The sequence below is a fragment of the Nasonia vitripennis genome, chromosome 3, assembly GCF_009193385.2.
Source record: "Nasonia vitripennis strain AsymCx chromosome 3, Nvit_psr_1.1, whole genome shotgun sequence".
Lineage (NCBI taxonomy): Eukaryota > Metazoa > Arthropoda > Insecta > Hymenoptera > Pteromalidae > Nasonia > Nasonia vitripennis.
The window spans coordinates 15058399-15076590 of NC_045759.1; the positions used below are offsets into that span (position 1 = coordinate 15058399).

Sequence of the window (18192 nt, forward strand, 5' to 3'; positions counted from 1 at the left end):
AGACGCTGGATCCCGATCCGCTAAGCCATAATGATTTCTTTTTCTGTTTGAATTTCCCCGATAAAGCTTATTATGCTTGCAAGTTTTTATCTGATGCCTAAACATACATTACGCGCTAATATAATTATAGACGCGAGAGATACGCTTAAACGATTCGACATCGCGTCAAGATACTTTAATCCGATAGTGAATTAACGAAGAAAGCGCTGTGTATCTGCGCAATAAGAGTTCCATAAATTTCTCGCGATTTTTCGTTCTCAACGAAGCTACTATGCATCGCTCTTCTTTGAAAAAGAAAGAAAAATAATAATAAGAATAATGATTCATTCTGCAGCATCATCGCGAGAGAGAGAGAGAGAGAGAGAGAGAGAGAGAGAGAGAGAGAGAGAAAGAGAGGAATCAGGGTAAATCAACGCCCCGCGACAGGGACGACAGAATGTGCGGTATTTGATCTCCATTAATATCCTATATCCAAGTAGGAAGTGCGTTTGTTACTGCCGCGCCATTATGGCACACCGGTCTCTCTCTCTCTCTCTCTCTCTCTCTCTCTCTCTCTCTCTGGCGCGCGCTCCTGTATCACTTTTTTACGAGGCCATATGTCTTTCGCGCGCGCGTCCCGCTGTATCTCTACTGGTCGTCGAGGGGCCGCTCATTTGTCAGCCAGCAATCTGCCGGTATATACTTATATTGTCCTGCAGCGCCCGAAATCTCCGTATATGTATTATACAGCCGCGCGCAATATTTGATGTTCGGCAGTCAAAACACATGGCGCGTCTTTCGCTGTTATAGCTGTAGAACGGATCGAAGGTGGTCGCTTGCTCGAATTCGTTTGTTTTTTTAGATATGTCGTTGAAAAATTTGGATTTTTTATTATGATCCCTGGTGAAAATATTGATGTGATTTTGTGATGTATGTTTGTTATGTACTGATTTCGAACGTTCCATCACGTAATTTTATAACTTTTTAGAAAAATTGAAATATTTCAGCTCCGCGAAACATTTTTACGTGATTTAAGTATGTTCTTTCCCTGGTAGAAACGGTATCCAAGTTATTTGGAAGTTTTGAGGTTGTCAATCTCAGAACTTGGTAGTTTTCTTTGTCAGTTTTTGTTACAAGATGTAACGCTTTTTATCCTAGTTCTTTGGCAGTTTTTAAATTCAGTATTCTTAACTATTTTCATCCGAAGTTAGTTGGTGAATTAATACGACACAGCTGCACGTGGTTAATGGCGTCATTACTAGCAGGCTTGTATTCGAGTTTTTTTTAATGAAAGTATATAGAATACTGATTTGCATGCGAAATAACATCCGAAAAGTTTCGAGCGATCGGGGACTCGAACCCGAGCCCTGCACAAGGATAGTCGCGCGTCTTAGCCATCCGAGCCAAGTAAACATTGTCATTTGACCAACTATCTTGGACATTACTTTTCAAAAACAGCTCGATCTAAGAACTGCCAAAGAACTAGGATGAAAAGCGTTACATCTTGTAACAAGAACTGACAAAGAAAACTACCAAGTTCTTAGCTTTTTCACCATTTTAAATCGGCTAATTTCTACCAGGGTTGGATTACAGAAATATTTAGTTCAAAATAATTATACTCTTAAATACTTAAAATTTGTCAAAATGAGTGGCCATATAGGTGCAAACGTGAGAATGATAGTGCGGAAAATAGGGGCTAATGAGTGATGAATATTACTTTTTTATATTCTTTAATTTAGTAAAAGTATTGAAAATGATTAATTTCTGAGGTATAAGCTTCCATTTTTCGCACTACCATCCGCATGGTAGCATCCATATGACTACTCATTTTAACAAATTTAAAGTATTTAAGAGTATAATTATTTTGAACTAAATATTTATGTAATCCAAAGAACATACTTAAATCACGTATAAAAGTTTAATGAAGCGAAAGTATTTCAATTTTTTTAAAAAGTCATAAAATTAGGTAATGAAACGTTCGAAATCAGTACATAAAAAACTGACATCACAAATCATACATAAAAATTACATGAAGCAATACATCACAAAATCACTTCGATATTTTCACCAGGGATCTTAATATCTTGATAATATAATATCAAATGTTTACGTTGAGTATCGAAATTTAACGGCAATAATAAAGCTGTCGTTGTAAAGATACGAATTTGGAAATCCCAATAAAAAAGTGTTTTCACAAAATTAGCATAAGAGTCACATCACAGGTTTACCCGCGATCAAATCACCGACGATTATCTTCTTCATTAGAGTAATCTCGAACCTGCTTGCACTTATCGAAAATTAATTCGCCGTAACTAATCCAAACTAAGAGCGACACAGAGCTCGCACAATCGAACTACACATACGTACATTCTATACGTGTTCGTATTGTATACATGCCATGGTAGAGGCCACTCGGCTCTGTAATCCCACGTAACGCTAATGTCCGTCTTTTTCCTGTCCATAAATACCGATGACGACGATTATACGTGTCTACTGGGGTGGACAACGGGAGCCATCCCCGCAAACGAAATCACGACGATATTTATCTGCGCTCGCGCGTCTAGGAGGGAAAGCCCCACGCCGCGAGATAAGAAAATGTGCGGCTGTGGCAGATGCCAGCTCGCTATATACATATAAGAGAAGGGTCTGCGCTTGTATGATGGCTGTATAGATATATGCGCCACGGGTGTCGTCGAATTATTTAAATGCCCCCAAAGGGCCCCTAACTCCGTCCGCACCCGTATACGCTTATAGCGCAGTGCTCGACAGCACAGTCGATTATTGCTAAAGTCAATTAGCTGATGTAGGGAAATCATTGCGAATTGCAGGTTTTGAATTTGCGTTTGCATTTTGTCACATTGTTTATAGATTCAGTAAGACAGTAGGTGTACGCTTTTGAGAATTGTTTTTTAAAATTCGATTTCAGCGTATATATTTTTGAAAAATATCAACAACGAAACTTACGGAAAACACATAGGAGATCTGCGAACTTGGAAAAATCACAATACAGTCTAAGTAACCTATATGCGCTAAATAAGCAGCATAAAGAAACTTGACTGCACACAGTAGCCGGGCCGCAAAAGAGAGCATCGTGCGCTTATAGGGGGACGAGAGAGAGAGAGAGAGAGAGAGAGAGAGAGCCAGAGAAATTTCCATCCTCCCCCTGCTGACGTGGATCGGCCCACGCGTATGTAATATCAATGGACGTCGGGGTGCCGATGATCGCTTCGCATTACCAGCGAAGCGTTATATGAGCGACTGCTGTATTTATACGTCGAGGAAGGGAGAGAAAGAGAGAGAGAGAGAGAGAGAGAGAGAGAGAGAGAGAGAGAGAGAGAGAGAGAGAGAGAGAGTCACCATGGGTATCCGGGACCCCACCGCGAGCGAGCGCATTATACACGGCTCACGATTCGCCGGGAGAGTGTAAAATAAACGATAGCTAATTATCTACGCAAACGTGCGGACGGAGCTGCAAGTGCGCGAGTCTTTTTTCGGAGGTGTGTGTGTGTGTGTGCGTGTTCTGCCTTTTATTTTCTCGCTCGGGTGGATACAAGGCGCTAAGCCTGGAAACGCGATTACGCGCCGAGAGTCGAGACTCGGCGTGTCTTTAGGCCGGATAAGACGAGGAGATCGCTTTATTAGGCTACTGACTTTACGGAATTAGACGCGGATTTTCAATCTCTCAGCTGTTGATACAGCGCTACGGACTAGCTTGTATATCGGAGCTGCTACTGCTGCTGCTGATCGTTACAACTTTTTTGCGAGCTTCAAAAAACTCGCGATTAATCATCGATTCGTACTCATTCAAATTCAGTAGACTTAAGAACTTTTTTTGCACAAACACTTGATGTTCGTCAATCGTAAGTATTGCACGTTGTATTATAGTCAGAGAGCAGCCACGTGCAGGCGGTGTTACGCCGCGCATTATCTAACCCGCTGTTTGCAATAAGAAAAATATAAATTATTTTCTCAACATTAAGTTCGCCATCTGGAAGAGCGGGCGTCGTAATTTATGAGGCAGGGTAAACACGAGGAGGCTCGTATTTTCGCCGAGCGCACACATTATATTCGCCGCGGTGCCTGTATATATGTATATAACGTTGTGTGTATGTGTGTGTATACATGTATACAAGTTGCGCCGTGTGAAGTCGGGAGAGCGAAAGAAAAGGAGGGTGGTGGGCTCGACGGAGGCGCGCGGGGCGATGATTAATTAGCGTTTGATGAATATGTATGAGAAAAAGAGAAGAGAGACAGAGAGAGAGAGAGAGAGAGAGAGAGAGAGAGAGAGAGAGAGAGAGAGAAAGGAATATAAGCGAGTTTGCGCGCGAAAGCGGGCTTCAACAATGGGGCGCGGTTTATAATACGCTTCGAAGTCGCGCAAACTGCCGAGACAGCTCCTTGCGTTCGAGGTTTAACCCCTCGTCTCGAATGAAGTTTTCCGTTCTTCGCCCGCTGTTTATACTACTCCTTCGCTTGTCTTGTAAAAACTTGTACGTATAGTCAGACGGATGTAGATATAGACGGTGTGTTATACTGTTGATTTTTGTAATTCAGCGAGCTTCGTTATCTCGTTCGAATATGCGCGAGAGATGGGAATCAGTCACCGGCATCAGATAAAAACGAATTGATCTCATTATGTCGTCGACCTCGCTTGTATATCAAATACACACCAAAACTCGAGAATATGTATATGACTTTTGCAATTCGCTGCTCCGTATCAAACGAATACGTTTGTCGAGTAAACGTTCGAAAAGCTCTACATATACCAGTCGGACAGTCCATCGAAATTGAAAGAGAGCTTTTCCACCCTTCGATTTACATATACACACAGTCGCGCATCCGCGCATCGCGGTGTATCGAAGCAAACTTATCCATAAACATTTTTTTTCCCGAAAAGTCGCGCTATACGTATATACCCATACAGTGTGTATATACGCGGGGTGGCCGCAAGAGGAGTGTGGCTATTGTTGCAGCAAAATATGAAACTGGGCGGAAGAGGCTTAGAGATTTCGGGCCAACGCTTCTACGGCGAGCTGAAAGGCCGCGTATATGTATATACATACCCATATATATGTATACGACGCGCATAGACAGAGAGAGAGAGAGAGAGAGAGAGAGAGAGAGAGAGAGAGAGAGAGAGACGGGAATGTTTATGCGCGACGTTGTATAGCGCTCGCGAAAGGGAGAGAGAGAGAGAGAGAGTGCGAGAGAGGAGAGCAGCGGCGGCGGTAGCACAATGCGAACAATACGGCCGTGGGTTGGCCGATGCGGTGAGCTTCGGGGGAGGGCTTACATAGGAATACAATTACATTATGAACTCGATTACCATTTAAATGGAAACAAACGTGAAGCGCTAAAACGCGAACGCGCGCAGCCCTCTCTCTCTCTCTCTCTCTCTCTCTCTCTCTCTCTCTCTCTCTCTCTCTCTCTCTCTCTCTCTCTCTCTCTTGGATTTCGACGCGCCTGACTTTGGGGCTTCCTCTTGAGATTTTTCGCGATGATTTTGATTTCCCGTGTAAATGTGATTTAGCATTCCGAGAGTTTTGTATAGACGCACGGAATGAGTTTTTAACGAAAATTGCTTACAATACGAGTTTAAGAGAGGTATTCTGAGTTGTCTCGCATGTATAATTGGAAAAGGGTAGTGTTATGTGGGTATAATCCTACATGTGATGTCCAAGTTTGAAGAGACGCAGACTCTTTTCTCGGCTAAAAAGCGGCTGAAACGCGAAAAAGACAAGTTGATCCGTTTAAGACAGACCCCATAATCAGAGAAACCCAGCACAAACAACGTGTTATACCCTAATCACATTCGCCGACATGATTTTCATTAAAATAATCACCTCGGATTTTTTTAAAATAAAGCAAATTGTAAATCTTTCAAACTAAAGTTCATATTTATCTAAAAGAAAACTTATGACAAGCAGAAGTTTCAAAATATTCGTCACCGACAATCAAGCTCACTCATACTAAGCAGAGCAGCAGGTTCATCGCAGTTCTGAACCCTCATCTCTATCCAGTGCAGCCCGGACACTTCTCGGAAGCCTCGCGGCGCGATGAGCTTCCAGCGCTTCAAAGAGCTCATTGCCGGATCGCTGCGCACACTCGACTCCTTAATGAGCCAAGTCCTACGAGGGGCCGACGCGACGTTCGATTCGCTGCGCTTGTGGCCCGATTTCACGGGCCACCTGTCGCGCGATCAGCAACGGTATACTTACACACACACACACACACACACACACACACACAGCGAAGAGCGGTCAATCCCACCCCCCTGCTTTCAACGAGTTCGACACGCCGGCTGCAAAAGGCATTATTTTAAATCGGCCCAGAGCGCGACGCTGGAAAATCACTGCTCGCATCGATGATCTCCGTCGCGTTATGGATACGGCCGCGATGCTATATGCTGAAGAGGAGACGCGAGGTTACGGCTCGTTATGCCGATGGGGCGCTGAATTTGTCACTTTAAATTCTCCCCCCTGCGTATACTCTTAGATCGAGAGTGTCTCAACTTTTATTTCGGCTGGTTAGTCACGCTCGAATGTACTTTGCGACTGTAAATTGCGTGCGGCTATTACGCATTATTGCTTATGCTAATATATCATAGTTAATTGTTGGGCCGCAATAAATCAAGACAATGGGATTTTGGACTGGCTTTTCACCTTTCGCTTAAGACCTCCCAAGTCTTTGAACACTAAAGATAGGTGGCGCATAGGCGCTTTCCTATTTACCTGAGCTGCTCATTCTATGACTGTGGTTATTTAAAATTTTTTTAAAGACTAATTGTTCAAAACAAACTCTTAACTTTAGACCTCCCAACGACTCAACAATCTATAGCGATGTCCCAATGAGTTCTGCACATTAGGTTTATTTAAATTTATCAACGTCTAAAACAGCTGTGACCAAATTACAATGTTCCCTTGCTGAGGATACTTTTCTCACCCAGTCAAACAAAGGTACATGACACTACATCTCCTAGATTAAGCAGCAGCAACAAAAAGTCACGTCCCCGATTCGCTCATACGAAATCGATCTGCGACACATAAAAATTTGGCAGATGCGTACACAAACATATCCGCATCAGACGTAGCAGCCGAATCGAGGGGACTAAAAACAGAGTAGTAAGTTACAACTTCAGAAAATATAAACAGCTTTTCCGCATCATTTCCCTCGGTCCGAACGCTCTAGCTACACCTAAATCGTTGGACACACAACCAACTCGCTGCCGTCTGTGTGTACTGAAGCTAAATTTTTGTACAACGTCAAAACAGTATGACGGAGCACACATACGCCCATCAGCGAAAAAAAAATACAAAGTCAGCCGTGATCAATAGATTTGACAGTAGCGCACGCCTAGCTGTCCTTTTCACATTTGAAAAAACGGCAGAAGTGCGTTAAAGGGAGTGCGCGCAGGGGGTGTGTGCGACGCGCATAGTGTATAGAGAGCAGTGCGGTCTCCTTTTCCGTGTGCAGTTTTCGCTCGGAAGCTGTGTCAATATTTTCTCGTTTGCATTGTTACTCGATGCTCCTCGACCACGAATACGCTGTCCTGGAAGAGCTACAAATATAAATAAACAGCGAGTCAAAGCGATTGGGAAAGTCAATCGTTTATAGAAGTCGAGAGGATCTGACTGTGGTGTGGATGTGACATTACGTAAAGGGCATTTGTTCTTGATTTTATCGATATTCACTAATTAGTGGATGCTACTAAAATTATTGACATCTGCTACTCAAGACTTCGCCATTCAGCTGATCTTGTTTCTAAACATTAACAAAAAGTGGATAAATCTTTGAATAAATTTATTCTCCCCCTTCGACCCCTTCCGACTACACTTGGAATGCAATATCGCACACCAGTCGACCGCAGCTCCAATGACTCTCGCTCAATCACCGCCGGTCGACTTTTAATAAGTTATTCCCAGATAGACGTCCTTTTATTTTCTCATTTCTTGGCTGGTCGCTCGGCGGCAGTACACTACGAGGAGACAATACCGGCCGTACGCGAACATACGGCGCCACGGGGTGCCCCAGCAGATACATACATATACGTCTGCGGTTAGAATCACACACACACACACACACACACACACGCACACACGCACTCACGTACATGTACACTATAGCTATATACATACACGACAAAAGCTGACCGGCACCGAGACATTCAAATGGTAATTCAGCCCCGGTATCTAATATGCACGCGCCAAGAGAGAGATAGAGAGGGAGAGGGAGGCGTTATACCCATCCCTGATGCATCAGCTACTCGCTTCTCTGTGTGTGTGCAGAGGCACGCGCTTGCCACCGGGCACGTATGCGTGTCACCGGCGACGACGACGACAACGACAACCCCCGCGTTCTCTCTCTCTCTCTCTCTCTCTCTCTCTCTCTCTCTCACTCGCCCGAGAATCAAAGCAAATATTGGCAATATCAGCCCCTACTCCGTGTGGCGTATACGCTGTTACGTCTCGCAGCAGAAGCTCGTGCCGAGAGGGAGAATAAAGACGGCTATGGGTTGGCGTTATAAATAGAGGGATGAGAAGAAAATAGGGTGAGAAATTGGGAATTATAAAGACGCTGGAAAATAATTGAAACTCCATCTCAGGCTTGTGCTGACTTTTTCAGCAAAATCTTTATTGGGACCTTGTGTGGTTTTCGCCGTTTACGAGAAATTCTAGGATGCAAAGTTGAATGTACTTGTTAATTTGTGTTAAGGTGCTTTGTGTATGAAAGCCAAGTGGAAGGGAAAAAGTGACTTCTACGTCGAGCAAGAAACGAAAGCCAGTTGGCGATATTATCGAATAAAGGATTGCTGTTGAGTATAGCCGACTGACGAAAGTCATGCTTTGCTTCAATATATTGCTCGCCGCTATGTACACGTATATATTTCAAGGAAAGCTATTCATCGGTATAATGGATTGAACGAGCTTAGTTTCTGTACTAAGGATTTACCGAGAGTGAAATGGAGACAGCTTGATCCTGCCGAACAGTGCAGGTTCAATCATAACGATAAACTGATGGCACACGTCTTTTTTAATAGCTCTGATGCCTTCTTCCTGAAAAATGTACAAATAAAACTACATCTTCATTACACTTTAATGACTCGATCATAAAGTCAATCGATACTATAAATTAAATTTTTTCAATATCAATATATCAAAACCGTCTATCATCGTTAAGTACTAAACAAACAAGCAACTTATTACGAATGCTAATATTTAAACTTTAGCCAATTACATCTGGGTGAAATATAGCTCGCACGACAAAAAACACCTAAGGATGACACTTCGAAGACATAACTCATTCAAGCACAAACGACATGACGGTATATTAATAATGGGAGCAGGCATTTTTCCGCAGTCTCGCATCGAACGCTGAGGCAATTAAAAATGAACCGATTCTTGGATATCTTATTTTGCGTCTCGATCCTTCTGATCGCAGAGACAGTAACAGCTCCAATCTCAGATGAAGAGGTATTACCCCAGGTGAGTGACTAATTTGCTCCAAGAATAGTACATTGTGCAACTAGGGGGGAAAATTGGATTTTTCAAGCGAGGATGATGTTTTAAAACACCATCTGAGTCTGAAAAGTCCGATCCTCCTTTGTTGCTCACCGTGTTTTTTTCAATGAGGGCATGAATTGGCCCTTTTCCTTTCATCGATAACGAATGGGAAATTGAGGATATTACAGTGTATATGGTCAATAAAAAAAATTTTGACAATATCCGAAACTTTCCAACCGCTGCTATGAAAAACTCGATTTTCCTTTCGTTTTTCATGCACGGAAAAGGGCCTTGTTCATGCACGAATTGTAAAAAAATGTTTAATACAAAGGCTTTGGATTTTCGAAGAAACGTCATAACTGTTATTGCTTCAGATCAAGGTGACGCGATACCAGATATGGTACGTCAATTCGGAATTGATCAACAAGTTATCGTACAGTATTGCCAAGCATAACGCCACATTCAACGATATTTACACTGTACTCTCGGTAAACGCTGATTTGTCAGAAGACATTTACGTAAGTATACCGATTTTCCATGTGAACAGAGTATAATTTTGGTCGTGAACTGTTTCCTTTACGATAAATTTACATTGACACTTCAGATCGAGACGAACGTATACGCCAGCGATTCGGAACACAATAACGGAAGACTCTTGCTGGCGGAGGACATACCTGTTTGCAAGAATCACAGCGACCATCACCTCTTGCCACAAGGCATAGTGGTACCTGATTCCAAGCTCAACAGTCAATGTATGAAGAAGAATGACACCATAGTTGGAATAATAAACGATTTCAGGTTCGAAGTGCTGATACCCAATATCCACGATATCAGCGACTATCACTACGTGAACATGGCTTTGAGGACAAAGGATGATATAGCCTGCAACATCACTTTCTACTCCGAGTGGGGATACCTGAACACCGACTAGAATGTCTGGGCTTGTATTGCGATGGATTATATGAATATGTAGTGCAATGAATGTAGACTACGTTGTTGTCGCAAAGCAAATAAATATCATAAACTGTAAACCTCTCGTATTAGAAATATAAATGAAAAAAATGACAAATCCCGGATCCACTAGCGAAATCAAGATCTTTAGACACATCACAATCTAAGGGAACGTTACATGAGCAGTTATATAAAATAACTTTTTCCACGTCATTTCTCTCGGCCAGCAGACATCAGGGGCTAGATTGTTGCGCACGCGACATGATTGAACGTGCGCACATACACACGCATCGGAATATCGCACGGAGAAGCGCCAGCACTGTGTATATACCTATATACACCAAACGCTTTCGTCCCCTTCGACTGTCTACATACACCTATCTGTCTATATATATATACACGCGCGCGCGCATTGCAGCAGCAGCATCCGAGACGCGGAGAGATGACACGCGTAATCGCGTAATCGCGGCGCGTGCTGAAGTTCGGATCGGGGGAGCTTTAGCTGCCTACTCTGAACCGAGGCGTTGCTCTCTCTCTCTCTCTCTCTCTCTCTCTCTCTCTCTCTCTCTCTCTCTCTCTCTCTCTCTCTCTCTCTCTCTCCGTGCGTGTGCACACGCGAGTGAGCGACACGTGGACGACGTGCAGCAGCAGCACGCCTTGAGTCAACATCGATCACAGGTCACCGAGATTCCGTCCGACAGAGTCTCTTATTCGACGCCGAAGAGCTGATATATACGATGTGCTCTTCGCGGCGCTGTTTGCTCGTGGCGAGCCGCAGAGGATGTGTCTTTTCGATGCGGGCAGCCACTTATTATATAATACATCGTGTAAAGATCTTATTTAGTGTATGTACCTCCGATAAAATCGACGAACACGATTATGTATAAAAAGAGGAGCGCCGCACGCGCGCGGGCGTTACGTAAGGTTCATCGGCGAGCGCGATAGAGTTTTAAGCGCTGCGTAAATTAGCGGCTGAGACCATCTAAGCGCGCCGTGTTGATAAACGGCTTAGCTTGTACTTGTGCGCGATTATGCTAAAACCCAACCATCTTTTGTCTTGAGCGCGTTTACTGAAAAAATTATCCATCAACGATCTCTATGATTATGAAATACGTTGATAAGATCTCGTTTTTCGGCACACGCATATAACTCAAACTCTTTACGATTTCAATTTTACTCAGTTATGAAATAACCCTGAGAAAATCTCTCGTCGGTATAAAGCCTCGGGCCAATAAAAATAAAGAAAATCTCACACCCGAAAACAAGCGTGAAACAGCGTGAACAGAGCCATGATTCGAAAGTCAATCCGAGATACTGGCAGCGCGTTTTCCCACCCTCGCAAACTAGCTCCACACCATTCGCACCTATACATCACCCATCCCATCGCTTTAAACTACACGCGTGTATATCAGGTCGATCCCACGTCGTCTTGCCCCGACTCTATATGCACTTTCGGCCACTGCTGTAGCAAAAGGGGAGGCCGCGCTAGCGAACCGCCGCCGCCACGTGCCGGTCTCTCGCAAACAGCATTATGCGCGCTCGTGCGACATAAATTACGCCGGATTTCGATATTACCACGCCGACGACCACCCACTGCGGCCGAAACCGTCATTGGCCCGCAGAAAAGTAGACTTTGTGTACTTAGGTGCGGAAAAATTCGGTGCAGTTCTGGTCTCGCACGTGCGCGAAGGTTTTTTTTTTGCTCGGTTGCATATCGCGGGGGATTACGCGCATGATTAATCGAGGAATTGATTTATTTTTCATCGAGGAGGCGTGAGCGAGAAGCGTGCGCTCGAGGTATTTATAAATGCTAATAAAGGCGGCTTCTCGCTTATATTCGAGGCTCGTGCATCAGCGGCGTTTTGGTATTTTTAGGGCGGATGATGATGGCTGCGCTAGCGGGACAACGATCGGCGTTCTGGCTTTTGGAAAATTGAGGATGGATGAAGGGAAGAGGATGCGGTTGTTCTTCGAAATCGGAGCGAATGGAAAGTTTCATTGAAACCTTTCCTTATGAGGGGAGAATCGGACTGAGCGCAGGTCTTGTCGGCCGCTTGTGTACAAAGACGCGTATTATAATCTTGAAATCAGACTGTTTTCGCTATCTCTGCGCGATAACGAGTTTCCGGCTGTGTAAAACTCACGATTCTCAGAAGAAGAATGACGACTGCGTTATATTGTGTTGCAGATTATCGAATCATGGACGGGGAGATGGCGAAATCGGTGCGAAATCCGTACCCAGTGCCGGAGCTGTCGAGAGAAGGACGCTGGTACGCAGAAGGTCCGGTACTAGGGGAGAATGTTTGCGCAGATGAGAGACGATGGTACTCAAAACTGGAGCCCCACGAGAGACTCTTCTCCCATCAGACGCTGACCAGTGCTCGAAGGGATTGCCGCTACCGCTCCGTTGAGGTAATCTTCTTTCTTCGTATAACTATACTCGATGATTCTTTTGTTACGATGACTAATTAGAAAAATACATACTCCAGGTTCCCAGAGACTCGCTAGACTTGATGCTATCTTCCGTCTACATACACGACCGAGACTTGTTTCTACCAAAAATGTACGTGATGATGCAACCGGAAACCGTCAATCGAGAGACCTGGAGGGTGTTGCGCAACGAAATTAAGGTGAGCTTTTTTTAACAACGATGTTCTAGAAGCTCCAATTTCAATTCGCTTTCTTTGTACATTCTCCCTTATACCTCTCTCATCGTCTCTATTTCGCGTATACGCCGGCGAGGACGAGATAAGACCGGTTTTATTAATTTACTGCTAAACGTGAGGCGTGCACATGACGCCGGCGTTTTAATAAATTTTCAGTCACGTTTATAGGAGACAGATTAGATAGCGCTTTGCACGCGGCAAACAGGAATTTACATGAAACTCCGCAGCTGCGTTTGCAGTTCCATTTCCAGTCGCGCTCCTTTTCCGCGCGCTCGAGTCGTCGATTTTTCAGCATCGCAAAATCCGAGACTATATGACACTTTGTAACTTATACTTTGCCGACAGGTCTATTCGAAAGCGCCGGTGCCGCTGGGCCACGAGATTAAATACGCCGATATCGAGCCGAAAGGATGTGCCGAGTCGTCGAGAGCTACAGTAGGACTAAAGGACCGAGTGAGGAATAAAATTCACCCGAGCAGTCTTCAGCTGGCAATCGAAGGACCGCACACCGACCGAACTAATCCCGGTTATAGCAGGAAAATTGATGGAACGTATTACGGCATCTGAGGCTCTGTATGTCGGGAATTTTTCGCCGCTGCGATTGAAGAAAAAAGTTGAAGGAAAAACGATAAACGCGCGCCTCGCGACGTTCGAATTTATTCTCTTATATTAATAAACCGAGGATCAGTGCAAATTTTATTATTCGCGCGCGGTGCATCGATAGCGGCGTGAATCATTATTTTGACGATTTCGCGCGCCAACGTAGCACCTTATCCTGCTGCTTTTCTTATGGCTATACGCAGCAGCTCTCTCTAGGAGCTGCGATTGAATTATATCTTCGGAAGCCGCCGCGCACTCGTCATATATAATACAATAAGGCTCTATATCTGATCTTGTTGACAAATTGGCTCGTGCGCCGACGCTATCGCGCGCGGGCATCGCGCAGGAAGAAGGGTGAGGCCCGTTCTGTCTCTCTCGTGAATCGTGTTATACCTCGACGCGTCGTGTACACTTTGATATCTCACACTTTCGAACCCTCGGCTTTGGTATTATATTATATTGTAATTCCCTTTTATCATCTCTCGGCGTTTAATCCCGGCGACGAGCTGCCTAATCAGTTTTCACGCATTAGTAATCTCGGCTGATTCGAGCCTACAGCTGCCGTCCTTGTGAATTAGACGCTCGTCTCTGTTTTATAAATGTATACGAGAAGCGAAAATTGCGAATAAAGTCGAGTTTGAAAACTTGAAGCGATTTCTCCTTTCATCTACCCTACGTCCGCTTAACTTCGGGCCATTTCACTCTCCTCCCCACACTACACACGCATCTTGCAGCTATACCCTCCGCTACTGCTGTCCCATATTCCGTTTGTATGTGTACGCACACACATGCGCCGGAGAGAAAGAGAGACACCAGCGAGCGCGGCAAAGGGGGCAAACGTCCCATTACCCGGTAATCCTTGTTTGCAATAAAGCAGCGCCCCGCAGCTTCATCTCACTTTCTCTCCATACTCCCCGCATATGTTCCTCGCCGAAATATCATTTATGTCGGACCGCTGCACGAGATGCTCCGCGCGAACCTGACCTCTTCGTTTTCTCTCTCTCTCTCTCTCTCTCTCTCTCTCTCTCTCTCTCTCTCTCTCTCTCTCTCTCTCCCTCTCTCTTTCTCTCTCTCTCTCCCTTCACACGCACGCACGGCTCACCCTCTTATTCGGCGAAGTAAGAGCCTGTCTCCGTATACGAGCGTTCGCGGGGCTGGCTTAATCCGATCGTGATTGGCTGCGGCCTGGGGTGTCTGTGTGCGGGCCAAGACGCGGCGGCGCTTCGTTTTCGGTGTGGCCCTTTAACTCGCCGTTTGTAATAGGCCAAGCGAGGGTGGGGCGGGGGTGTGCAAATTTATACAAGGGGCAATCATTTTTTTCGACGTCGAAAAGTAAAATTCTAATCCCCCGGAGCTTTCGCGCGCGCGCGTAAAAAGAGCTTTCGTCGCTCGGGGCGTCCTAAATAGAAAACAAATAAGCATAAAATTGAACGAAGGCGCGACGGTCTCTCGATAAAAGAAAAGGAACATAGCGAAGCCACCCCATACATATACACACAGGAGGCGGAAAAAAAGAAAGACGGGAGAGAGAGAGAGAGAGAGAGAGAGAGAGAGAGAGAGAGAGAGAGAGAGAGAGAGAGTGAAGAAGAAGAAACTGCCGCGAAGACGGCAATTCTTTCACGGATTACTCGACACAGCCTCGCAATTGGAGCAGATTGATTTCCTTTCCTTTCCTATCTCTCCTCCCCCGCAAGCGCGTAACTGTATATATCCTGAGCAGCTCGAGAGCGACAAGGAGAGGAGGTGCCGAGCTGCCTCTCGGTTACAAGGATACACGTACGCCAGCGGAGAAATCGCTGCGGACGTTGTTTGTGCGCGCGCGCTACTCGCAAAGAGAGAGGGAGGAGAAGAAGCAATTACTTGGCCGAGCGGTTTTATTTGTATTTAATTCTTATTTAATTTACTTTTTACGGCTGCGTGTCGCACGCGCGAGCTGCGGCGCCGTTAACGAAATGGAAGCGCGGGCGACCGCCTGCCTCGGTTATTTTCTTCCCCAACGAGAGAGAGAGAGAGAGAGAGAGAGAGAGAGAGAGAGAGAGAGAGAGAGAGAGAGAGAGAGAGAGGAGAACTCGCGGAAAGATCCGACCGTGAAAATGGATACTTTTACAGTTTGCTTTAATTTAATGAGAGAGATGCCGAGTGTGTGCTTCTGCGCTGATCGTCACTGCTGAAAATTTTTAATTTGGATCGTCTATAAAAAAGAGAACGAAGTAGAATCACAATATTGTGGGGTAAAAAGGAGAAATAAACTTGTTCATAGCCCCGAACACTATCCATCACAAATACACAGCAGCGGAGTTCAAAGGCGATTAATTTATGCATCGAGGATATCCGGACTCCCTAAAGGGCACGCGATATACATATAGCGCGTAAAGTCATTCCTACGACTCTCGAAATAACAGGGATTAGTCACGTACTCGCCGTGGAAACGAAATGAACAGGTGGATACTACTGCCGCAGCCGCATACTTTGCTTCCTCTCTCGCGCGGACCAACTTCCGATATGTGTATATGTTATGCACCGAAAATAAATAGACAAGAGCTTAGCAAGCTTGGATGTGTGTATTTATATACAAGTTTGTTTTTTTTTCGTTATTTTATTGCATATAGCTAACGGTATGCAAAGTCCGCACTCGATTGTAGTATATTATATCAGAGCAGCGAATTTCGGGCACAGCTTTGGTTTGAAATAGTAAGATTTACCTATATACGGAGAGAAATATGTTCGAGTAAATTTTACTATATTGAATGGGAAATTTTGACTTCAAGCGACGAATCGTTTTAATACAGTGTGCCTACACGTCTGCGTAAATCGGAATAAACTTTAGGTTAGACCTTCAACAGTTTTCAAATGATTTTTACTTTGAATTTCAATTCAATTTCATTTCGCATCGACCCGAAATCTCGTAATTACACACACTAATTCGATCAGAAAAAAATCCTTATACTTTCAATATCCCACAACGCAATCCGTACACCCCAGATCTATAGCCAACTCGAAAAACGTACGCACACAAGCCAGTGCGAAAGCCCGGGAAATTCAAATATCGTAAACAAAGCCGCATTTCGAAAATTTACGCAGCCCACGAAAACTCGAAACACACACGAGAGACGCGTGCACATAGGGATCGACTCGCGCAGTCGAGAAATCCGTATACGAAGAGAAACTAAAACAGAGAAACAGACACACACACACATAGACACACACAGAGAAAGGAGAGATTTCCTCGACTCGAGCAAGGCTCGCTCATGTGTATCAGTGTATGTGTATGCCTTGCGCCAGAAGACGCGTTGATCCCTTCGGGATGAAGTTGCTATTCCGGCGAACTTGTTACGTTATATTTATCAGCGCGCAGCACACCGAATATTTTCTTTCCCTTAGACCCGCGCGCTCGCTTGACTCGGCTTACGTATTATTATATTTTTCCCGCCGCCGTTTCCTTTTTCCCCAGGGAAATGCATCGCGATCGCTATATATAATATGCGCGCTTCGGCGGCCGGGACACCTGAATTTTTCGCGCGTCAAAAGTGTCCCCGCCAGCTCTTCGACGCGTTCGCAATATTTCACGGAAGCTTCTCGAGCAGCGTCGCGTATATAATGCTATACCTATATAAGTTGAGAAAAAGCACAGGGCTTCGAGAAGCTTACGTGTTTAATTTTCTCCGACCCGATGCGGCTTTCGCGCGTTTTTTCGCCGAGATTTCGCGGCGCTGTTATTCAAAACAATTCGAGAGCTTCAAAAGTCGCGTCGCGCGTGTGTGTATACAACGCGGAGGTATACACGAGGGTTGAAATCTGTGGGAACGCGGGATACATGTTTATCTTTTTTATTTTAAATCACGCGCGTCGCGCGCTCTCACTGTTATTGCGCGCGAACATGCGTTCGCTCTCGCACCCCGTTCTCTATATACTCGCGTCATTGCGCGTACGAGAGAAAGAGAGGGGTCGTGAATGTTTTTTTTTTAATATTTAAAATAATATAACAGTCGTCGTTCTCACAGGGAATATTGTAAATTTTTAATATTCCAGCTAGCGGATGTAAATTCAGTTTCTTCTATTTCGTGATATCATAAAATTTAAATACCGCTGGAGAGTAGAGGGGGGCGTTTCACATTTTATGCATGCTTCATATCGGAACCAATATGAATATGTGCACTTTTATCTAAATCCCTCTTTACACATCGAGAAAAGAAAATTAAATAAAACGGGAATATCTCATTACAATCAGTGCGTATACGTGGAATGATAACAAAAGTATACGATGAAAACTAAATCCAAATGGACAGAGAGAGAGAGAGAGAGAGAGAGAGAGAGAGAGGGGGGGGGAGGGGGGAGAGAAGGGTCACGATATAGATAACATCGTCCTTGATAACATTAGTTCGAAACGTATATAGAAAGGACCGTTTATAATTCAACAATTCTGTGTAGGAGAGGTGTATACCCAGTACGACTTTTGGGCTACAGCAATTTTTATCACAAGTCACTTCCTCTCGAGG

The 18192-nt window shown here is 44.6% G+C and overlaps 2 protein-coding genes across 4 annotated transcripts in view; both read left to right on the forward strand.

Annotated features, from left to right (window-relative positions):
* LOC100119856 overlaps positions 1-14346 on the forward strand; it is a 30897-nt gene extending 16551 nt beyond the window's left edge. For 2 of the 3 annotated variants that reach the window (XM_001603513.6, XM_008206431.4), the window contains exons 3-5: positions 12619-12842; positions 12920-13060; positions 13442-14340. In XM_001603513.6, the coding sequence (XP_001603563.2) occupies positions 12630-12842; positions 12920-13060; positions 13442-13663 (576 nt within the window). In that variant the 5' untranslated portion in view covers positions 12619-12629 and the 3' untranslated portion in view covers positions 13664-14340. Of the gene's footprint in view, positions 1-12618; positions 12843-12919; positions 13061-13441 lie in introns of all 3 variants that reach the window. The other variant, XM_031927285.2, reaches the window with a different exon arrangement.
* Positions 8037-10510, forward strand: LOC103315799. Its single transcript, XM_031927286.2, has 3 exons — positions 8037-9461; positions 9854-9997; positions 10084-10510. The coding sequence occupies exons 1-3, from the start codon at positions 9366-9368 to the stop codon at positions 10408-10410; spliced, it is 567 nt and encodes a 188-aa protein (XP_031783146.1). The 5' UTR covers positions 8037-9365; the 3' UTR covers positions 10411-10510.
* Positions 14347-18192: the final 3846 nt, after the last annotated feature.

What these genes read in the sequence shown, in the direction of transcription:
- LOC103315799 (XM_031927286.2), top strand. Translation starts at nt 9,366, where the DNA reads ATGAACCGATTCTTGGATATCTTATTTTGCGTCTCGATCCTTCTGATC. An exon ending in ATGAAGAGGTATTACCCCAG is followed by an intron (nt 9,462 to 9,853) that starts GTGAGTGACTAA and finishes TTATTGCTTCAG; the next exon opens with ATCAAGGTGACGCGATACCA. An exon ending in ATTTGTCAGAAGACATTTAC is followed by an intron (nt 9,998 to 10,083) that starts GTAAGTATACCG and finishes TTGACACTTCAG; the next exon opens with ATCGAGACGAACGTATACGC.